The following is a 22,933-nucleotide window of genomic DNA, read 5'->3' on the forward strand; positions in this document are numbered from 1 at the left end:
CGGCACCCCGTCGGGGCCTAGTCGGCCCGACCGCGTGGAGAACAACGCCGATGGAACGGACCCCGTTTCGATTCTGCCCCGAATGCCACAACAAATATCCTTATACGGACCTACACTCGGTCTGTAACCTGTGCCTGTCACCCGAGCACAGCGAAGAATCCTGTGAGGCCTGTCGGGCGTTCCGGTCCCGAAAAACTCTGCGCGACCGTCGAGCGAGAAGACTGCAGATGGCGTCCACGCCAAAGGAGCGTCGACAGTTCGAGACAGAAGAGGAACAGGAGGAATCCTTTTCCATCCAGGATTCAGACTCCGACGAGCTAGACTCTACAAAAACTGTGAGTAAGACGTCGAGATCAGAACTTAAAAAAGGAAAGAAGGCCCAGGGGACGCCACTGCCAACCGGCCATGGCTCCACCCAAATTCTCGGTGACCAACAATCGGCACCAAAAAAGGCCCATTCAGTGTCGAGATCGTCCGACTTCGGTCGAGACACCGGCACGCAGCCTCCTCGGGACCGAGAGAGTGCTAAACAGAAGCATCGACACCGAGAGTTCGGTGTCGACACGGATCGACGCCGAGACAGTGGCGCCGAAGACCATAGAGGCCAAGAATTTTCGGCACAGAAAAAGAGGAAGGTTACCTCGGAGCCGAAAAAACAATCAACAGGGTTTTCGGAGCCGAAAAAAGCGACATCAGACCCTGTTTCAGGCTCCTATACTGAAGAGCATTCTATGTCTTCACAAATGAAGAAACATAGATTTGAACAAGAACTGCAATCCACTGACGTGGATCACACGCAAAAGCGTATCTTTATTCAGCAGGGGACTGGGAAGATCAGTACCCTTCCACCTGTCAAACGAAAGAGAACGCTTCAGTTTACTCCTCAGCAACAAACAGCACAAAAGGTAACACCTCCTCCCTCGCCTCCACCTGTAACTCCGGCTTCGCCAACTTACACCCCGTCACATTCGCCAGCTCACACCGCCATGAGCCACGATGACCAAGATCAGGATGCGTGGGACTTGTACGACGCACCAGTGTCTGATAACAGCCCAGACACATACCCAACTAGGCCATCACCACCGGAAGACAGCACAGCCTACTCACAAGTGGTGGCTAGAGCAGCACTATTCCATAATGTGGAACTACACTCGGAACAAGTAGAGGATGATTTTTTATTTAACACCCTCTCTTCAACCCACAGCTCCTACCAAAGCCTGCCGATGCTCCCAGGCATGCTACGCCATGCAAAGGACATTTTCAAGGAGCCAGTTAAAAGTAGGGCAGTGACGCCTAGGGTGGACAAAAAGTATAAGGCGCCTCCTACGGACCCTGTATTCATCACCTCTCAGCTGCCACCAGATTCTGTGGTGGTAGGGGCTGCCAGAAAACGGGCAAATTCACACACTTCTGGGGATGCACCTCCCCCAGATAAAGAAAGCAGGAAGTTCGATGCAGCCGGGAAGAGGGTTGCTGTCCAAGCAGCAAACCAGTGGCGCATCGCAAATTCACAAGCGCTGCTAGCGCGATACGACAGAGCCCACTGGGATGAGATGCAGCATCTCATTGAACATCTCCCAAAAGATCTGCAAAAAAGAGCAAAACAGGTTGTTGAGGAGGGTCAAAACATTTCAAACAATCAAATACGCTCCTCCATGGATGCAGCAGACACGGCCGCAAGGACCATTAATACGTCGGTTACCATCCGTAGGCACGCATGGCTCAGAACGTCTGGATTCAAGCCAGAAATTCAGCAGGCAGTGCTTAACATGCCAGTAAACGAAAAACTTCTGTTCGGTCCGGAGGTCGACACAGCCATAGAAAAGCTCAAGAAGGACACTGACACTGCCAAGGCCATGGGCGCACTCTACTCCCCGCAGAGCAGAGGATCTTATAACACCTTCCGCAAAACACCTTTTAGAGGAGGGTTTCGGGGTCAGGCCACACAAGCTAGCACCTCACAGTCCGCACCGCCCACCTACCAGGGACAGTACAGGGGAGGTTTTCGGGGCCAGTATAGAGGGGGGCAATTCCCTAGGAATAGAGGAAGATTTCAAAGCCCCAAAACCACTACCAACAAGCAGTGACTCACACGTCACTCACCCCTCCCACACAACACCAGTGGGGGGGAGGATACGTCAATATTACGAAGCATGGGACAAAATAACTACAGACACATGGGTCCTAGCAATTATCCAACATGGTTATTGCATAGAATTCCTGCAATTCCCTCCAGACATACCACCAAAATCACAAAATTTATCAAAATACCATTCACAGCTTCTAGAGATAAAGTTCAAGCACTACTGCAAAAAAATGCAATAGAATTAGTACCAAGCACACAAATAAACACAGGAGTTTATTCACTGTACTTCTTGATACCAAAAAAGGACGAAACACTGAGACCAATTCTAGACCTCAGAGTAGTAAACACATTCATCAAATCAGACCACTTTCACATGGTCACACTACAAGAAGTGTTACCATTGCTCAAAAAACACAACTACATGACAACCCTAGACCTCAAAGACGCATATTTCCATATACCAATACATCAATCACACAGGAAATATCTAAGGTTTGTATTCAAAGGAATACATTACCAATTCAAAGTATTGCCTTTTGGTTTAACAACCGCTCCAAGAGTATTCACAAAATGCCTAGCAGTAGTCGCTGCACACATCAGAAGGCAGCAAATACATGTGTTCCCGTATCTAGACGACTGGCTAATCAAAACCAGTTCGCTCACACAATGCTCAAACCACACAAATCAAGTCATACAAACCCTCTACAAACTAGGGTTCACCGTCAACTTTGCAAAATCAAACATTCTGCCAAGCAAAGTACAGCAATATCTAGGAGCCATAATAGACACGACAAAAGGAGTAGCAACGCCAACTCCACAAAGGATCCACAATTTCAACAGAGTCATTCAACACATGTCTCCAAACCAAACAATACAAGCAAGAACAATACTACAGCTCCTAGGCATGATGTCCTCATGCATAGCCATTGTCCCAAACGCAAGACTGCACATGAGGCCCTTACAACAGTGCCTAGCCTCACAGTGGTCTCAAGCACAGGGTCACCTTCTAGATCTGGTGTTGCTAGACCGCCAAACTTACCTCTCGCTTCTATGGTGGAACAGTATAAATTTAAAGATAGGGCGGCCTTTCCAAGACCCAGTGCCACAGTACGTAATAACAACAGATGCTTCCATGACAGGGTGGGGAGCACATCTCAATCAACACAACACAAGAGGACAATGGAACATACATCAAACAAAACTGCATATAAATCATCTAGAATTATTAGCAGTTTTTCAAGCACTAAAAGCTTTCCAACCAATCATAACCCACAAATACATCCTTGTCAAAACAGACAACATGACAACGATGTATTATCTAAACAAACAAGGAAGAACACATTCAACGCAGTTAAGCTTGTTAGCTCAAAAAATATGGAAGTGGGCAATCCACCATCAAATTGGTCTAATAGCACAGTTTATTCCGGGGATCCAGAATCAGCTGGCAGACAATCTCTCTCGAGATCACCAGCAAGTCCACGAATGGGAAATCCACCCACAGATTCTGAACACCTACTTCACACTCTGGGGAACACCACAAATAGACTTATTTGCAACAAAAGAGAACGCAAAATGCCAAAACTTCGCGTCCAGATACCCACACAAGCAATCCCAAGGCAATGCCCTATGGATGAACTGGTCAGGAATATTTGCTTACGCTTTTCCTCCTCTCCCTCTCCTTCCTTACCTAGTAAACAAATTGAGTCAAAACAAACTCAAACTCATTTTAATAGCACCAACGTGGGCAAGACAACCCTGGTACACAACACTGCTAGATCTGTCTGTAGTACCACACATCAAACTGCCCAACAAACCAGATCTGTTAACGCAACACAACCAACAGATCAGACACCCGGACCCAGCATCGCTGAATCTAGCAATCTGGCTCCTGAAATCCTAGAATTCGGACACTTACAACTTAGCCAAGAGTGTATGGAAGTCATAAAGCAGGCCAGAAGGCCATCCACTAGACACTGCTACGCAAGTAAGTGGAAAAGATTTGTTTGGTACTGCCATCATAATCAGATACAACCACTAGACGCAACTCCAAAACATATAGTAAATTACTTGCTCCATTTACAAAAAGCAAAGCTAGCCTTCTCTTCTATTAAAATACACCTTGCAGCAATATCTGCATACCTGCAAACTACCTATTCAACTTCCTTGTATAGGATACCAGTTATCAAAGCATTCATAGAAGGGCTTAAAAGAATTATACCACCAAGAACACCACCTGTTCCTTCATGGAACCTAAACGTGGTTCTAACAAGACTCATGGGCCCACCTTTCGAACCCATGCACTCTTGCGGAATACAATTCCTAACCTGGAAAGTTGCCTTTCTCATCGCCATTACATCTCTAAGAAGAGTAAGTGAAATTCAAGCGTTCACAACACAAGAGCCTTTTATACAAATACATAGAAATAAGGTCGTCCTACGACCTAATCCAAAATTTTTACCAAAAGTTATTTCACCATTCCATCTAAATCAAACGGTAGAACTACCAGTTTTTTTCCCACAGCCAGATTCTGTGGCTGAAAGAGCACTACATACATTAGATGTCAAAAGAGCATTAATGTACTACATTGACAGAACAAAAAACATCAGAAAAACTAAACAGCTATTTATTGCATTCCAAAAACCTCATGCAGGTAACCCAATATCAAAACAAGGTATAGCCAGATGGATAGTTAAATGCATCCAAATCTGCTACCTTAAAGCAAAAAGACAACTGCCCATTACTCCCAGGGCACTCCCATGTACTACATTGACAGAACAAAGAACATCAGAAAGACTAAACGGCTATTTATTGCATTCCAAAAACCTCATGCAGGTAACCCAATATCAAAACAAGGTATAGCCAGATGGATTGTTAAATGCATCCAAATCTGCTACCTTAAAGCAAAAAGACAACTGCCCATTACTCCCAGGGCACATTCAACCAGGAAAAAAGGTGCTTCAATGGCCTTTTTAGGAAACATCCCAATGCAGGAAATATGTAAGGCAGCCACTTGGTCTACGCCTCACACATTCACCAAACACTACTGTATAGATGTGCTATCCGCACAACAAGCTACAGTAGGTCAAGCTGTATTAAGAACTCTATTTCAGACAACTTCTACTCCTACAGGCTAAACCACCGCTTATGGGGAACTAACTGCTTACTAGTCTATGCATACCATGTGTATCTACAGCGACAGATGCCATCGAACTGAAAATGTCACTTACCCAGTGTACATCTGTTCGTGGCATCAGTCGCTGAGATTCACATGGACCGACCCACCTCCCCGGAAGCCTGTAGCAGTTCAGACGTTACCTTCAATTTTGTACATTTGTATATATATTATTTAATCCTTTAATAGGTACGTACTTACATTTTTCATTGCGCGGGCACTATTACTATAGTACAACTCCTACCTCACCCTCTGCGGGGAAAACAATCGAAGATGGAGTTGACGCCCATGCGCAATGAGCACAGAAGGAGGAGTCACTCGGTCCCGTGACTCGAAAACACTTCTTCGAAGAAAAACAACTTGTAACACTCCGACCCAACACCAGATGGCGAGCTCATGCATACCATGTGAATCTCAGCGACTGATGCCACGAACAGATGTACACTGGGTAAGTGACATTTTCATTCTGCTGGTGGTTTTAAAGAAATAGACAAAGGTAAATTGTCAGCAGTAACTTATAAACCCTATAGAAGAAGGGCTGCACAGGTAGCATATGACCGCTATCTACTATAAAATTGGCATTAAACAGTATTAATCATATTGCGAGATATTTATTAACATCCTTCCCAGGAAGCGGATACATATATTTTCTGTTCTGCATTGGGGTTATCAGTTTTAAAATGCAATATGACCTATGTAGTAGAAATGAGAGAGAAGTTCATCAAGTAAGAACACTTATCAGACATAGTGCAGGATATAGGGTTGAGGGATATCATATTGTCCTTGGCGACATAGCTTAATCAATGATGCAGATAAGAGACTATGATATTAGTCCATTCAAAACAGTGAACTAAGTAATGCAATATGTGATACTGTTACTAGTACGCATGTCTTATATAATTAACAAATATAATTTCTATCCATATCAGAAGCTATTTACAAAGTAAAACAGTTTATGATAATGAATGTAGGTTATTATCATTCTCAGTAAACATACAGTTTCTATCTAAGCCTTATTGGAAGCCATTCAAATGATATGGCCAGAGAAAGAAAGACTGGGGCAGTCAATGATAATTAAGGCTCTCAGGTTTGTTTTTACTGATTTTTACAGATCCAGGCAGAAAACTTTGTGCTGTCTGTATTATTTTTTTAAAGTGGAAAAATCTAGACAATTATGCTTTATGCGAGTGACTCTCCAAATTGTTCTCAGTGAATTCCAGGCCATCTGAGGAGCCGATAGACATCATTAACAGTTTAAAAAAACCAAGACAAGATCTCCTTAAATACAGACATATGTTCAGACCCGCCAACCTGTACATAAAATTTGCAGTGTGAAAGGCGGCGAGGCTTTAGGTTGAGAGATTCCTTTTGAGGCACGTCTGCCCCGTGCATTGCCCCCAGCGACCTCCTCCCGTTCCCATGAAACAAAACAAGCATTTGCAATGCAACGGGTCTCGCATCTGCTCGAGTTAGAGCTATTAGTGTTGTAAATTCCTAACTGGACTTTTCTTGCCACATAAATTGAAAATTGAAAGTTAAACAGTTTCACATAAAGGAGCCGATTCACAGTGCCACGGACGCCATGAGCATCAGTGTGAAGAAACACACAAAAGGAAAAAAAGTTTGCTTGCAGTTAAACTAATTGGCAAAAGTGCAATTACCCATGTAACGGGCGATGGCCAAGGCGGTCACAAAACCTCCCCAAGGAGGGACAAAGGTAAACCATTTACCAATATCATCAAAGTATTTTTTGAAGGGCAAGCCCACGAACAAGTGGTAGTGATGGGCGTGAGGTGGGCGTTGTTAAAAAAGCCCAGACACTTACCAACACGTCAGAAAGCAGCGCTTGTGCGCTGCAATGCGCGACCTAAAAATGGGTTTCAGGGGCTGCAGCCGATGTCCTGGGGTGGGGTGTTTTTACACCTCTTAATGGACATCGACTGCTTGCAGCTGCTAAAGAGGAGCTGGCATTTAAAACTTTTCAGTGGTTTCCAGCTCCTCTTGCCGGCCACCGTATGATTTTGACTCCTCACCGGTGACAACGGGAAGCAAGCCAAAATCATGTGACACACTGTGGCACTGTGAGAGTTGGCAGGTCTGTATGTAAAGATATTAGACTATGAATGTTACGATATATATGTATATTATTATACTAATATTTAACTATGGCCGTCGTATTTTGTCATATGTGGCTGCTTAATTTGCTAAAAGCTCAAAGTATGAGTGCATGTTTATAAGTTAACTACATGTGGAAATATATAATTTTACAAATTCATTTATTCTCAAAACACAAAATAAATATGGATAAATACCAATTTGATGACCAGAAAATAAATATGGATAAATACAAACGGAAATGTGAAAAAATAAATACCATAAAACCCGGAGCCATAATGATAATTCAGTGTTGTCAGTAAAAAAAAAAAAGAGAGTTTACAGACTGGTACACAGGGGGATGGAGAGGGCTGCGTTAAGTAAAACCAAATAAGCCATTAATGGAGTTCAGCCGTTTTATTTAATCAATTACTGACTGTCTAGTTCAGAATCTTGCAGCTTTCCTTCCTGCGAAGGAAGCGTTCTCTATTGTCTCCTCTTTGCTGTTTGTGATTTTGTTCCAGCCCAAGAAAAGAGAATTATTTTTGTGCTCGTGATTGTCTTGGAAATATTTGACTAAAGGCATGGAAGTGTTGAGTTTGTAAATCTTTCAAAAGTAATTTTGTCTCTCTCTTGGCTTGGAGGCTCAGACTGGCTTAAAGACCGTGCAGCGTCTGCTCTGTAAAGCAGTGCTGCCGGCCTCCCCACTTTTATTTATTTTATTGGAAGCGTGTTAAACAGACTTTAGTCTGTTTTACCCTTTTTAAATATTTATGGCCTGTCCATCCTCCTATCTGAAACACTGACCCATTTAGGAAAAAGTGGTTTATGATGGCTAATGTGGCAGATATGATACTGATGCAAATGGTATTGTCGGGGTCACACAGTATCTGCCTACCTAGAGTTACAGCCACAAGTATTTCTTCTATTTCAAGCTGTGTGGGTCCACAACAGAAACCTTTTTAAGATTTCTCCACACATTACAATTTTTATATCGTGTGCCCTGGAAATGGCCTCTATTTTGGGGTCCATTTTTAACACTAACATTTGTGGCAATAATTCCGCCGAGGGCCTATGGGATTCCGTACTCGTCACCGCATGTTTGCATTGTTTTGTATAATGCAAGTTGAGTGATTTCTTTGCTGCCAAATATGTAACAGAAGGACGACCCACTGCAGATGAGATAATCTGACCTTTTCCGCTTTGTCTTGCAGGATCCTTGCCCTTGGCAGCAGAAGATTTGCTTTGCAAAAGGAATCTCCTCTGGAATGGTGAGTTTGTTTTTCTAAATACCACTTCAAGAGCACACTGATAACTTACGTTTTTGATGCTGACTTTCGAAATGTCATATTCCCTCATTTTCTTGGTTTCTCTCTCTCTCCTTCAGGCATACTTGCACTCGATGTCCATCATTCACAGGGACTTGAACTCGCACAACTGCCTGTTGAAACTGGTAAGAGCTCCCATGGGTCGGGCAGGGAAAAAGAGTGAACAAAATCTATTCATTAATATTTCGGCGAACATCGTAGCTCTGCAGAAATAATATACTAATCTTTAGGGGCATTGACTCGGGTCAGGGTGGGCACTCTAAAACACATCTGTATAACCCCTTGAAACAGATGTGTTCCAGAAGATGGCAGTGTCCAGAAGAGGAGGTGTCAGACACATTAGCTGCAGGGTTTTTGTAGATCAACAAAATAGAAATATGTGAGAATACTCATCATAGCTGCACTTGTCACTTTCGAAGGACTGTTGACGACACTTGTTAACTGATGGGTTTTGTAATTTTTTTTACTTCTGCCATGCTCCTGTGGTTTTAGAATTCTGTTGATGAATAAAACGCTGCTTTCTCTGAAATTTTAAAATGTGTGTATGGGACCGATTTCCTATGTTTATAGATGATTATGGTCCATCTCCAAGCACCAGTAGGGGGCCATTCCATCAGGTACACTGTTTAAAACACTGTTGCATCTGAACTCGTACAGCATATGCCATATATGACTAAATTGTTAGGATAGTCATTTCTTCTCATGTTTCCTGTGCCAGTCTTCCTAGACTGGTGTGAAGGGATCCCTGCACTAAAGCATGCTGGGCTTAAATATGCAGTGCAGCGGACACATCTGAGATAATTTCCCAGAATTCTATGTGTTCTCTCTTATTGTACTAATGTCAGAATATTGTTATTCTATTGATAGTGCAGGCATCAGAAACTGGAACTCACCACAGATGTGATTGACTGCTCAATTTTGAAATGCCCATCTCCCATCATTGCCAACTGTTCTGCACTCCCCCTTCTCTGGTTGTTGTTTTGAACTTCTGAGTCCCTCTTTATCTGTTCTTCTTTTCACCTTATCCTGTTGTTTCAGTTTGACACTCTTGCCTTTTTATGTTGCCTTCTTGTCTGCCCCCATTTTCTTTAACATTCTAACTTAACCTGTCTGCTTACTCAGTTACCCATTCACTTTCATGCAGCTCAAAACAAACCTTGGGCCCCTCTGTTCTCTGCCTGTCAGATCCACACCTCTTATGCCCCTCGTAGTCCATGTTCACAACTGCCAAGACAGCTCTATGCCAGTTTGCTGTGAGGCTATCTGTCTGTTTGAAGAAGGGCACTTCTGAAAACTGTCTGTCTCTAGTGTCATGCAATCATGAGTCTACAACTGTCTCTGTGTTATTTCTACAGGTTTGTTTCGTTTTTTATTCGCTTGTGTGATAAGCTGTCACGTTTGCTGTGAGACTTTATAATAAGTCCACATGCTGTATGGATTTGTGCTGCTTTTGGTTGGATGTGAAAATAGCATCTTTCTTTTATGTAAATCAAAAAGTGTCTGACTAATGACCTGTATCGACTGACTCACTAGGTCGTTGCTCTGAAGCCCACATGTGCCACTCGCCTGCATCATCTTGAGATTGCCTTTTTTTCCCACCTTTGTGTTCAGATACATGGCCAGCATTGGTAAAGAACTGGTGACTGACCTCCCAGTTAACACTATTTGGAAACAAAAATCTCTAAGTGCGCACTAAAAATGAATCAGAAAAATGCTCTGATAGTTAATAGACAAAAATCTGCCGTCATTGTCCTCTTTTGAGGTAAAAACTAAAAGAAGCCTGGGCACATCGGTGATATGGCTGTAGATTATAGAGAAATAAATATGATTACCAAGGACCTTTGGGCCAGATGTAGTAAGGGATTTTGTTTTCTCAAACCCTGTGATTCACAGAATCAGAGTTTGCAACAACATAATCTCTTTTACTTATGTATGAACCGCATTTTGTAATTTGGAATAGTTTCTTTGAATCACAAAATGGGGGTAGCCACCCATAACGAACCCCAATTTGCAAGGGGTATTCCTTCCAAATTAGTAGGTATGGTATTTAGCACTGGTTTGCACCTGCAATTTCATTGAAAACCATTGATCAGTTTCTGAATCAAGTTGGGGTGGTAACCGGTTGGCAAAGGAGGAAAGGTCATCCCTGTGAGTCAGGGTTGCAGGCTTGGGAGGAATAGTTGGGGTCCAGGGGCACTTATTGCTCCCCTTAAATTTCTCTCACACTGATTTTTGTTTTTTTAATAGCAGCCCTGGTTGCTTTAAGGAGTCACAAGAATGGCCATCAGCTGTCCATTGCAGGACACCAGCCCTGTGATTGCAGCCAATCATGGGCAGGAGGGTCACAGATTTCGACCTGCCTAATGTATAATAATTAGGTAGGTAATTCTGCAATTTGTTATTTTGTGATAGGGTTAGCATAGTTCCTAGTCTGTCACCCCAGACTAAAAGTGGATTTTAAAACTGCTAACTCTACTTTTCTATTTAAGGTAATGGCAAAGCCCAGTCCTCCCTTTTTAATGTATGCCACCCCTAAGGTAGGCCTGTCAAGCCCAGAGGCAGGTTGCTATATATTAAAAGGTGGAACATGTGCGTTAACATATTCTAACAGTAAAAAACATAAATTTACATTTTTACTAGGGAAACAACCCCATTGGTGAATGCAGAATTGTAGACTGACCCCCTCAGGCCTGCTAACCACTGACTGGGACTATTAAAGTTGGTCCTGTAAGGTATCAAAAGAATCTGTATATTAAATGTGATTTAATGGTTAAATCTAATTTAATGTCACTAATCGACAAAGTGCAACTTTAGAAGTGGCCACTTTAGTTGCCCTGGGTATCCAGTGCCCATTTACCATTGCACACAAGGACTATCCTCATAGATTGTCTTTTGCCCTAATGGGGAGGCATTTGAATGACTCCCAGGAAAGGACACAGTAGAAGCCTGCATGTTGGAAAGCTTGTGTTACCTCTCTCTGGCAGAAAGACATCTGGTGTTAGCCCCAAAGGTGAGCTTCAAAGGAGAAGCAGCATTTTGAATGGCAAACGGGGAAACACTTGGGAGAGGGGCTGCTCATTGTTTAGGCAGACAGGCTGGCACCAGGGACAGAGAGAGGTACCCAAACCCAGTTGGCAAACTGTTTTTTCAGGAGCGTATAGCTCCCTTGTTGCCACACACATGGGTTGGGCTGGAGAGCTCTACACATCGAGACAGAGGCTCTGCCACCTTGAGAGTGGGCAGAATAAACACTTCTGTGATATTTAAATGCCACACTTCACAGGAAGTTGTCATCAGGAGGGAACATGGTAGCCCATTGACTAGTGACCATGTACTCCCCTGAGGGTATTTTCTAGGTATCAACAAAGCACCTCTGGTACCCCGAAGTCCGATATTGGACTGGAGAAAAGGACTAAAGAAGGACTGCACCAATGACCCAGAGAAGAGAGGCTGCATTGAGGAAGACTGCACCTGCTGGATCTAGTGGCTAGCAAATAAGGGACCTGTTCCTGCTGTGCCCTTCCCATGGTGAAGAAAATGACTCCTGGACCCACCTGAAGCCAAAGACTCCAGTGGTTAGTTAGCTGGCTTCGTGTTCGCAACACAGGGCCTACTGGGGTAAGTTGGTAGCCCAGATCTTCAAATCACTTCTCCTCGCCGCCTTGTAGTACCAAGAACCAGGACCCGAACCTCAAGTCTTTTGGACCCTGGAAGGTAGTCGAAGTGCAGCTAGGTCACCCAGAAGGCAAGTGACAGTGATGCTGTGTGACTGGTAGTCCTGTGGCGACTGGATTTCTGCCAGGCTTGAGAGAACTTTGTGGTACGTCGACCACTGTGGCCAGGATCCCCTCACCAGACCCTTGGACCAAGGGTTAAGTAGAGAAGGACCCACCTCGACCACAATACATCCACAGCATCCTTGAGTATCTTCAGCATCCTGTATCTGTGGCATCAGGACCATTTCCATTGAAGTCTATGACAAGGAGATACGATGACTGGAACTAACTGAAGAGTCTACCTTGTCTGGATGTAATTGTTTCTGAGGACCTTTCTGGTCACCCTGACGGGCTCCCTGCTGGAGCTGATCACCCAAAGTAACTCTTAAGTAACCGCATCAATACTATACCTTGTAAAATCTGTATCTCCGGAAACTTCTAGTGGATCTTTTTCGTTTTTATGTTATATCCAAAAATAAAAAAACATAAAAAATGCAATCTATTTATAAAAAAAATTCATTTTTTTTGCGTGTCCTGTGCATTTCTTCTGCAGTTGTTTTGGTACTGTTTAATTGCTTTACGCGTGTTTCTGTGTATAAGCCTGACTGCTCAGAACTACAGTTACACAAGTTGATCTAAGAATTTAGCAAACAAAACCCACTCGCCCTAAAGGGGTTGGTAAGTGTATTACACGGAGAGGTTGCATAACCACACCACATAATACACTTCATTTTCTCACAGTTCTCAATTCCACTACCACCAGAAGAGAGGCCATGCCATGGATTATTTATTCATAAGGCATCTGTAAATTATATGAACAAGATCCAAGAGTTTAGAAAGGCTAATCAAATTTGGTCTGCAACACCACTTACAAAGGATGGAGCTGCAAGATAGGTAAGTGGTATTCAGAAGTGTTGCAAACATGCTAACAGACTGCTCCGTGTTAGGGCCAAGAGCATGCTTGGCCTGCAAGAAGTTAATTAAATGGCCTTTTTTTATATATATATATATGTCCGATGGCATGTGTAGCTGCAGATACACATGCTGTGCACATCCCGCCATCTGGTGTTGGGCTCGGAGTGTTACAAGTTGTTTTTCTTCAAAGAAGTCTTTTCGAGTCACGAGACCGATGGACTCTTTCCATTTCGGCTCCATTGCGCATGGGCGTCGACTCCATCTTAGATTGTTTTTTTTCCGCCATCGGGTTCGGACGTGTTCCTTTTCGCTCCGTGTTTCGGGTCGGAAAGTTAGTTAGAATCTCTGAAAAATCGTCTTGTTTGCATTCGATATCGGGTTAGTTACAACAGATCGACACCGACTTTTGAAGAGCTTCGGTGGCCCTTCGGGGTTTTTTCGATCCCCCGTCGGGGCCTGGTCGGCCCGGCCATGTGTCTCTTCAAGGCTGATGGAACGGACCCCATTCCGCTTCTGCCCAAAATGTCATAACAAGTATCCATTTACAGATCAGCATCTGGTCTGTAACTTGTGTTTGTCGTCTGAACACAAGGAAGATACTTGTGAAGCCTGTCAAGCGTTTCGGTCCAGGAAGACACTAAGAGACCGAAGAGCAAGGAGACTGCAAATGGCGTCGGCGCCGACAGGACAAGAGCGTTTCGAGGAGGAGGAAAAAACATTCTCCATCCATGAATCGGACTCGGATGAGATCGATCCAGAAGAAACGCCGAAAACCGTGAGTAAGACGTCGAAACACAAAACTCACGAAAAAAACACTAAAGCCCAGGGGACGCCACCGCCAACAGGCCATGGCTTAACCCGAAAAATAGGTGACCGATCATCGGCACCGAAAAAGGGCACGCTGGGGGCGAAGTCATCCGTCTCCGGTCGAGATACCGCCTCACAGCAATCTCGGGCTCGAGATAGTGGCTCCGAGCAGGTTTGGCACCGAGATAGCTGCACCGAAATGGGTCGGCACCGAGAGACCACGACGCCGAAAGTAAAGAAGGTTTCGTCGGAACCGAAAAAAGCAGCCGAAAAGGTTTCGATACCGAAACATCCGGCCTCGGAACCGAAAACAAGTTCCTACACTGAGGAACAAAGACTGTCCACACAAATGAAGACACATAGATTTGGACAGGAATTGGAAACAATAGAGCCAGACTATACCCAAAGAAGGCTCCATATCCAAAAAGAAACAGGGAAGATCAGTACTCTCCCTCCGATTAAAATGAAACGCAAACTTGCCTTTCAGGAAAAAGACAAGCATCCACAGGCAAAGGTGGCTAAACAAGTAACCCCGCCACCATCTCCACAATGCTCTCCGCAACCATCACCGGGAGCCACTCCACCAATGATGCAATCCCCAACTCCTACAGGAATGAGTCAAGATGACCCTGACGCATGGGACCTTTATGACGCACCAGTGTCAGATAATAGTCCTGAATGTTATCCAGCTAGACCGTCGCCACCAGAGGATAGTACAGCCTATGTACAGGTGGTGTCGAGAGCAGCGGCATTTCATAATGTCAGCCTGCATGCTGAGCCCATTGAAGACGACTTTCTTTTTAACACACTGTCGTCCACACACAGCCAGTATCAAAGTCTTCCTATGCTACCCGGAATGCTAAAACACTCCAATCAAATGTTTGAAGAGCCGGTAAAAGGAAGGGCCATTACTCCAAGAGTGGAGAAAAAATATAAACCGCCACCAACAGACCCCGTGTACATCACACAACAGCTAACACCGGACTCAGTTGTAGTAGGGGCTGCGCGCAAAAGAGCGAACTCACATACTTCAGGAGATGCACCACCTCCAGATAAAGAAAGTAGAAAATTTGACGCAGCAGGCAAAAGGGTGGCGGCACAGGCAGCAAACCAGTGGCGTATTGCCAATTTACAGGCTTTGTTGGCCAGATACAATAGGGCCCATTGGGACGAAATGCAACACTTTATAGAACATTTTCCCAAGGAGTTCCAAAAGAGAGCGCAACAAGTAGTTGAAGAAGGACAGAGTATCTCCAACAATCAGATACGGTCAGCAATGGATGCTGCAGACACAGCTGCTAGGACTGTCAACACAGCAGTAACAATAAGGAGACATGCATGGCTGCGTACATCAGGATTTAAACCAGAAATACAGCAAGCTGTGCTGAATATGCCATTCAACGGACAGCAGTTGTTTGGGCCGGAGGTGGACACTGCAATCGAAAAACTTAAAAAAGACACTGACACGGCCATAGCCATGGGCGCACTCTACTCCCCACAGGGCAGAGGCACATTTCGAAAGACACAGTTTAGAGGGGGGTTTCGAGGACAAAGCACAGAACCCACAACCTCACAGACAAGACCCACTTACCAGAGCCAGTATCAGCGGGGAAGTTTTCGGGGACAATATAGAGGGGGACAATTCCAAAAGAATAGAGGAAAGTTCCAAAGTCCCAAAACTCCTCAAAACAAACAGTGACTTCCAAGTCACACATCCCCAACACATAACATCTGTGGGGGGGAGACTAACCAAATTTTACAAACATTGGGAGGAAATAACAACACACACTTTTCAGGAACCACGGACCAGGGTAGGTTCCCGCCTGGCTTCAGCAGCTCTACCAAACTTTATTTGCGCTGGACCATTGGTCTATGTGTCCCTAGGAAGCTCGTTCTCTAATTTCGGACGGGCGACATTTAGGAATTATTGGTTCCGTATTTATGTAAGTGACTGGTACTTCTCCAAGATACTCTCTGGTTTTCAGTAATCTGTACACTTGACTAAGGAAACACATGTGGCCCATATAATTAGGAGATACACATAGTCATCTAGGTCCTGATGAAGCATCACTGGATCCGTATGGACCACCAGGATGCGAAACATGTTGACCCATGATAGGGTTGGCTTTGGAAAATCCCCAATTCCTCCCTTTGCTACTTTTACTATAGAGTGATTGATCATTATCTCTGGTTCACTCTTATGACTATACTTTTTAACCTTGGACCTGACCGTCCATCTGGTCGAATAAAACTATTGACCCAGTGGCGTTTTTGAGAGCCAATTTTAACCACGATTTCTTTCAATCTCCTCTGTCACTTATTCACCTTTGGGGTCACGGCACCATCATTGAAAAAGATCTCTTTCAAAGAACCCCCCCACCAGGGGTGGTGCCCGTCAGACATTGCAGTGCCGGTCTGACGAGGAGCATTTCCGATGATGAAGCATGACATCCTATGGATGTGTGAGGCTTCTTGCTCCTAGAATTTAGGACCCCCGCCATTAGTTTCCGTTCTTTCTGGTTGGAACAGTGTATCATATATTTCTTGACCTAGCAATTATCCAGCATGGTTATTGCATAGAATTTCTCAAATTTCCTCCAAACGTCCCACCGAAAACACACAATATGTCAAAACAACATATAGATCTTCTAGGACTAGAGGTTCAGGCATTGCTACTAAAAGAAGCAATAGAATTAGTACCAAAACACCAGAAAGGAACAGGAGTTTACTCTCTGTACTTTCTCATACCCAAAAAAGACAAGAGTCTGAGACCTATATTAGATCTCCGAACATTAAATACCTACATCAAATCAGATCACTTTCACATGGTAACATTACAAGACGTAATTCCACTACTCAAACAACAAGACTACATGACAACACTAGACCTAAAGGATGCATATTTCCATATACCGATACATCCTTCACACAGAAAGTACTTAAGGTTTGTATTCCAAGGGATACATTACCAATTCAAAGTGTTGCCATTCGGAGTAACCACTGCGCCAAGAGTTTTTACAAAGTGCCTGGCAATCGTAGCTGCACATATCAGAAGGCAGCAAATATATGTGTTCCCTTACCTAGACGATTGGTTAATCAAAACCAACACTCTAGAAAAATGTTCACAACACACAAAGTATGTCATAGAAACCCTCCACAAACTAGGTTTCTCAATCAACTACACAAAGTCACACCTTATACCGTGTCAAACACAGCAATACTTAGGGGCGACAATCAACACAGCAAAAGGGATTGCCACTCCAAGTCCACAAGGGGTTCAGGCATTTCACAATGTAATACAGGCCATGTATCCAAAACAAGATACAAGTCAAAATGGTGATGGAACTCCTAGGCATGATGTCCTCATGCATAGCCATTGTCCCAAACGCAAGGTTGCACATGCGGCCCTTACAACAGTGCATAGCATCACAGTGGTCACAAGCACAGGGTCAACTTCTAGATCTGGTGTTGGTAGACCGCCAAACATACACCTCGCTTCAATGGTGGAACAGTATAAATTTAAACAAAGGGCGGCCTTTCCAAGACCCAGTGCCACAATATGTAATAACGACAGATGCCTCCATGATAGGTTGGGGAGCACACCTCAATCAATACAGCATCCAAGGACAATGGGACACTCACCAAAAACAGTTTCACATAAATCACTTAGAACTATTGGCAGTATTTCTAGTGCTGAAAGCATTTCAACCCATAATAAGCCACAAACACATTCTTGTCAAAACAGACAACATGACAACGATGTATTACCTAAACAAACAGGGAGGGACACACTCAACACAGTTGTGTCTCCTGGCACAAAGAATATGGCATTGGGCGATTCACAACCACATTCGCCTAATAGCACAATTTATTCCAGGAATTCAGAATCAGTTAGCAGACAATCTCTCTCGGGATCACCAACAGATCCACGAATGGGAGATTCACCCCCAAATACTGAATACTTACTTCCAGAGTTGGGGAACACCACAAATAGATCTATTTGCAACAAAGGAAAACGCAAAATGCCAAAACTTCGCATCCAGGTACCCACAAGATCAGTCTCAAGGCAATGCGTTATGGATGAGTTGGTCAGGGATATTTGCTTACGCTTTTCCCCCTCTCCCACTCCTTCCATATCTAGTAAACAAGTTGAGTCAAAACAAACTCAAACTCATACTAATAGCACCAACATGGGCAAGACAACCTTGGTACACAACACTACTAGACCTTTCAGTAGTGCCCCATGTCAAACTACCAAACATACCAGATCTGCACAACACAAACAGATCAGACACCCAAATCCAGCATCGCTGAATCTAGCAATCTGGCTCCTGAAGTCCTAGAGTTCGGACACTTAGACCTTACACATGAATGTATGGAGGTCATAAAACAAGCTAGGAAACCTACCACTAGACATTGCTATGCAAATAAGTGGAAAAGATTTGTTTATTACTGCCATAATAATAAAATTTAACCCTTATACGCATCTGCCAAAGACATCGTAGGATACTTACTACATTTGCAAAAGTCAAAGCTAGCTTTTTCTTCCATTAAGATACATCTTACAGCAATTTCAGTTTACCTGCAAATTACGCACTCAACTTCTCTATTTAGGATACCAGTCATAAAAGCATTTATGGAAGGTCTAAAGAGAATTATACCACCAAGAACACCACCAGTTCCTTCATGGAACCTCAACATTGTCTTAACACGACTCATGGGTCCACCTTTTGAGCCCATGCACTCTTGTGAAATGCAATACTTAACATGGAAAGTTGCATTTTTAATTGCCATCACATCTTTAAGAGTAAGTGAGATTCAAGCATTTACCATACAAGAACCATTTATTCAAATACACAAGCATAAAGTAGTTCTACGGACAAATCCTAAATTTTTACCAAAAGTCATATCACCGTTCCACTTAAATCAAACAGTAGAATTGCCAGTGTTCTTCCCACAGCCAGACTCTGTAGCTGAAAGAGCACTACATACATTAGACATCAAAAGAGCGTTAATGTACTACATTGACAGAACAAAACTCATTCGAAAAACAAAACAATTATTTATTGCTTTCCAAAAACCTCATACAGGCAATCCAATTTCTAAACAAGGCATTGCTAGATGGATAGTTAAGTGCATTCAAACCTGTTATCTTAAAGCAAAAAGAGATCTGCCTATTACACCAAAGGCGCACTCAACTAGAAAGAAAGGTGCTACCATGGCCTTTCTAGGAAATATTCCAATGACCGAAATATGTAAGGCAGCTACATGGTCTACGCCTCATACATTTACCAAACACTACTGTGTAGATGTGCTAACGGCACAACAAGCCACAGTAGGCCAAGCAGTACTACGAACATTGTTTCAAACAACTTCAACTCCTACCGGCTGAACCACCGCTTTTGGGGAGATAACTGCTTACTAGTCTATGCACAGCATGTGTATCTGCAGCTACACATGCCATCGAACGGAAAATGTCACTTACCCAGTGTACATCTGTTCGTGGCATTAGTCGCTGCAGATTCACATGCGCCCACCCGCCTCCCCGGGAGCCTGTAGCCGTTTAGAAGTTGATCTTGAACATCTGTATATTTGTAAATATATTACTTTAAACTACATTATGTACATTACTCCATTGCATGGGCACTATTACTAGCATACACAACTCCTAACTCACCCTCTGCGGGGGAAAACAATCTAAGATGGAGTCGACGCCCATGCACAATGGAGCCGAAATGGGAGGAGTCCCTCGGTCTCGTGACTCGAAAAGACTTCTTCGAAGAAAAACAACTTGTAACACTCCGAGCCCAACACCAGATGGCGGGATGTGCACAGCATGTGAATCTGCAGCGACTAATGCCACGAACAGATGTACACTGGGTAAGTGACATTTTCCATATATATATATATAAATATATATATATATATATATATATATATATATATATATATATATATACACATACATACACCCACACACACAGCTGCCTTCTATATGTCACAGTTGTGTGAATGGTAATGTCAGACAGAAATCTAGACCACCTATTTGTGGCCACTTAACATTTCACCCTGTTGCCCTCAAACCACTACTTTTTTAAGTCGCTCCTTATCTCGTGGCTTTGTAACAAACTCATGCTGCAAAAACAATTATCTGTAGTTTTGCAGCTTGTGCCCATTGTAGATTTACAATGTGATCTAATTTTCCTTCCAATTAGATGGGGAGGTCCAAAATAAGTTAATAAGAAGAGAAGGAAAAAATATCTTCAGAAAACGGTATCTTCTAGACCAGGGGTTCCCAACCTGTGTTCCGGGGACCACTGGGGTGATCCGCAAATCCTCCTCAGGGGGTGCGCAACTGCTCAGAAAATTAAATAATATTAACGGATTAGATTCCCAGCTTTCAATAATAACTCAGTGGGGGTGTTCCCGGATTCCATTAATGATTCAGGTGGGGGGTCCCTGTGTTCCAGTAATGATAAAGTGGGGGTCACAGAAATAAAAAAAATTGGGAACCACTGTTCTAGACACACATGATCGATTTACAATTTATTTTATTTTTTTAATTGACTGTATGCAATTTCCTATCCAGTTTAAAAACTGAACTGTTCACAGTACGTGAATCTGAGAAATAACAGTGATATAAAACTCGTATTGTAGGAAAGTTATCTTTTTTGCTTTAAGTACAGAATTGTAGCCTATTTATGACTCCAAGGCTCTTTGTACCCCCAGGATGGTACCATTGTGGTAGCCGACTTTGGTCTGTCTCGCCTGATTGTTGAGGAGAAACCCAAGCCTCCACCTGTGAAACCTTCCACCTTACAGCGAAATCTCCGAAAGAGTGATCGCAAGAAGCGCTACACGGTGGTGGGAAATCCTTACTGGATGGCACCAGAAATGCTTAATGGTAAGGAGAGGTTTCTTCCTTCCCCATTTTCATCTGCAGAGCTGCGCATCTCCGATTCCTGCTGGTTCAGGACAGGAAATGATGGACGTGTTTGAGACGACAAGGAATTGGGTAAGAGACTGATTTACATATGGCACGTCTCTGTGTAGAGCGATACAGTGGGCCAAAAATAATGGGCTGTAATTCAGCCCTAGTAGAGTACCTTCCGGGAGTGAACAATTACTTTGTAGCCCAGCTCAGCAGGATGCAGCAACACTTCCACAGGTAGGAACTCAACCAGCAAGTCCTGCTCCTTTACATTTGTCATTGGGTGTCCCGGTGTCAACCTCTTTGCCACAGCCCAAAACACCTGCAAGTTTCCGGGCTCACACAGGAAGCTTCAGCACACCTCACTTCCTCTGATCCTCGTGGCTTCCACATGGGCCAGGCCACCATGGTTCCCAACCCTTCTCAAGATGCTATTGTTCCCCACTAGAAGCTCCTCAACAGGCCAAACCGTCTGGCGCAGAACCAAGCCAGAAGCGGACACTGAAATCCAGAAAGCTGAATCTACCCATTTAGCTCCTGAGGTTCTAGAGTTTAATTTACCTTAACCTGCTTCAAGAATGCACAGGCAAACTCGAAGAAGCCCCCAGACCCACTGCCCATGCCAGTTATGCTGCCAAGTGGAAAAATTCCACTATTGCATTTCAAGGCACCTGGAGCCTATCAAACCTGCAGTCTAGCCTACAGTTTAATACACCTTCTCATAGCTGCTTTTGCAAGCTACACGCAGAACAGGGAACACTATTCATTGTTTGGAATTCCTGTCATCAAGGCTTTTATGGAAGCTGCGGGAGATTCCACCTAGAGCGCCTCCTGTCGTGATCTGGGACTTTAATGTCATCCTTACCAGACGTCTGCGCCCTCCTTTTGAACCACAACGCTCATGCTCTCTTTCCAGGTCCTCCTTTGGAAGGTATAGCGATTATGTCCCTAAGGTGTTCTAGTGAGCTTCAGGCCCTTACTTGAGAGGAGCCTATCTTCCAGACCCATAATGACAGAATTATCCTCAGGACAACCCCAAAGACCTCCCAGAGCTAGCATCCCCTTTTTATTTTAACTAAACCTTAGGAGTTCCTCATCGTTTTCCTTCAACCAAACCCTGTAGAAGAAAGGGCTCGTCACACTATATGGGGAAAAAAAACTTATTTTTTTACACCGACAGGACCAAAACTTTTTGTAAGACTGACCAGGTCTTTGTTGCATACGCTAAACCTTACAAAGGTCATCTGCTATCAAAGGCAGGTATAGCCAGGACGATTGTCAAGTGCATCCAAACCCACTATCTCAATACAAGAGAATGTTGTCTTCCTCCCGTAGGCCCCATTCCAACTATTAGAAAGGGGCCACTGTGGCTTTCCTTGGTGATATCCCTATAGCTTACACTTGTAAGGTGGCTAAATGGTACGCTACACTCACATTTATTAAACACTACTGCATGGGTGTCTTAGCTCGCAAACAACCTAGAATTGGACATACCGCCTTAAGGACTTTGTTTAAAACATCTGAACCATTCACTGGCTGACAACTGCTTGAAAGGGGATACTGCTTTACTGTCTGTGCAGAGCATGTATACCTGCAGTCTCAGATGCTACGAATGGAAACTGTCAACCTGTAAACATCTGTTTGTAGCGTGTAGTGCTGTACATTGAGATGCACCCTCCCACCTTCCCAGGAGCCAGTGGTTGCCACAGATATTCTTCCCTTTCATTTACATATTTAACTTGTTAGACACAACCTCATGCATGGTCACCAAGCTGTCCTACATACTGCTACATCAGTACGCTCATCTGCTGTACAAAACGAATTAACAATTGAGTTGGTGCCCATTCGCATGGCCAACCAAGGGAGGAGTGACTATACCTTGTG

The 22,933-nt window shown here is 43.8% G+C and overlaps 1 protein-coding gene across 2 annotated transcripts in view; it reads left to right on the forward strand.

Annotated features, from left to right (window-relative positions):
* The window catches only part of LIMK2 (LIM domain kinase 2), a 249,863-nt gene that overhangs the window by 190,833 nt on the left and 36,097 nt on the right, over positions 1-22,933 (forward strand). For both annotated transcript variants that reach the window (XM_069215065.1, XM_069215066.1), the window contains 3 exons: positions 8,567-8,623; positions 8,740-8,805; positions 20,848-21,022. In XM_069215065.1, the coding sequence (XP_069071166.1) occupies positions 8,567-8,623; positions 8,740-8,805; positions 20,848-21,022 (298 nt within the window). The remainder of the gene's footprint in view (positions 1-8,566; positions 8,624-8,739; positions 8,806-20,847; positions 21,023-22,933) is intronic.

This window comes from Pleurodeles waltl, chromosome 11 (assembly GCF_031143425.1).
Source record: "Pleurodeles waltl isolate 20211129_DDA chromosome 11, aPleWal1.hap1.20221129, whole genome shotgun sequence".
NCBI classification, from domain to species: domain Eukaryota; kingdom Metazoa; phylum Chordata; class Amphibia; order Caudata; family Salamandridae; genus Pleurodeles; species Pleurodeles waltl.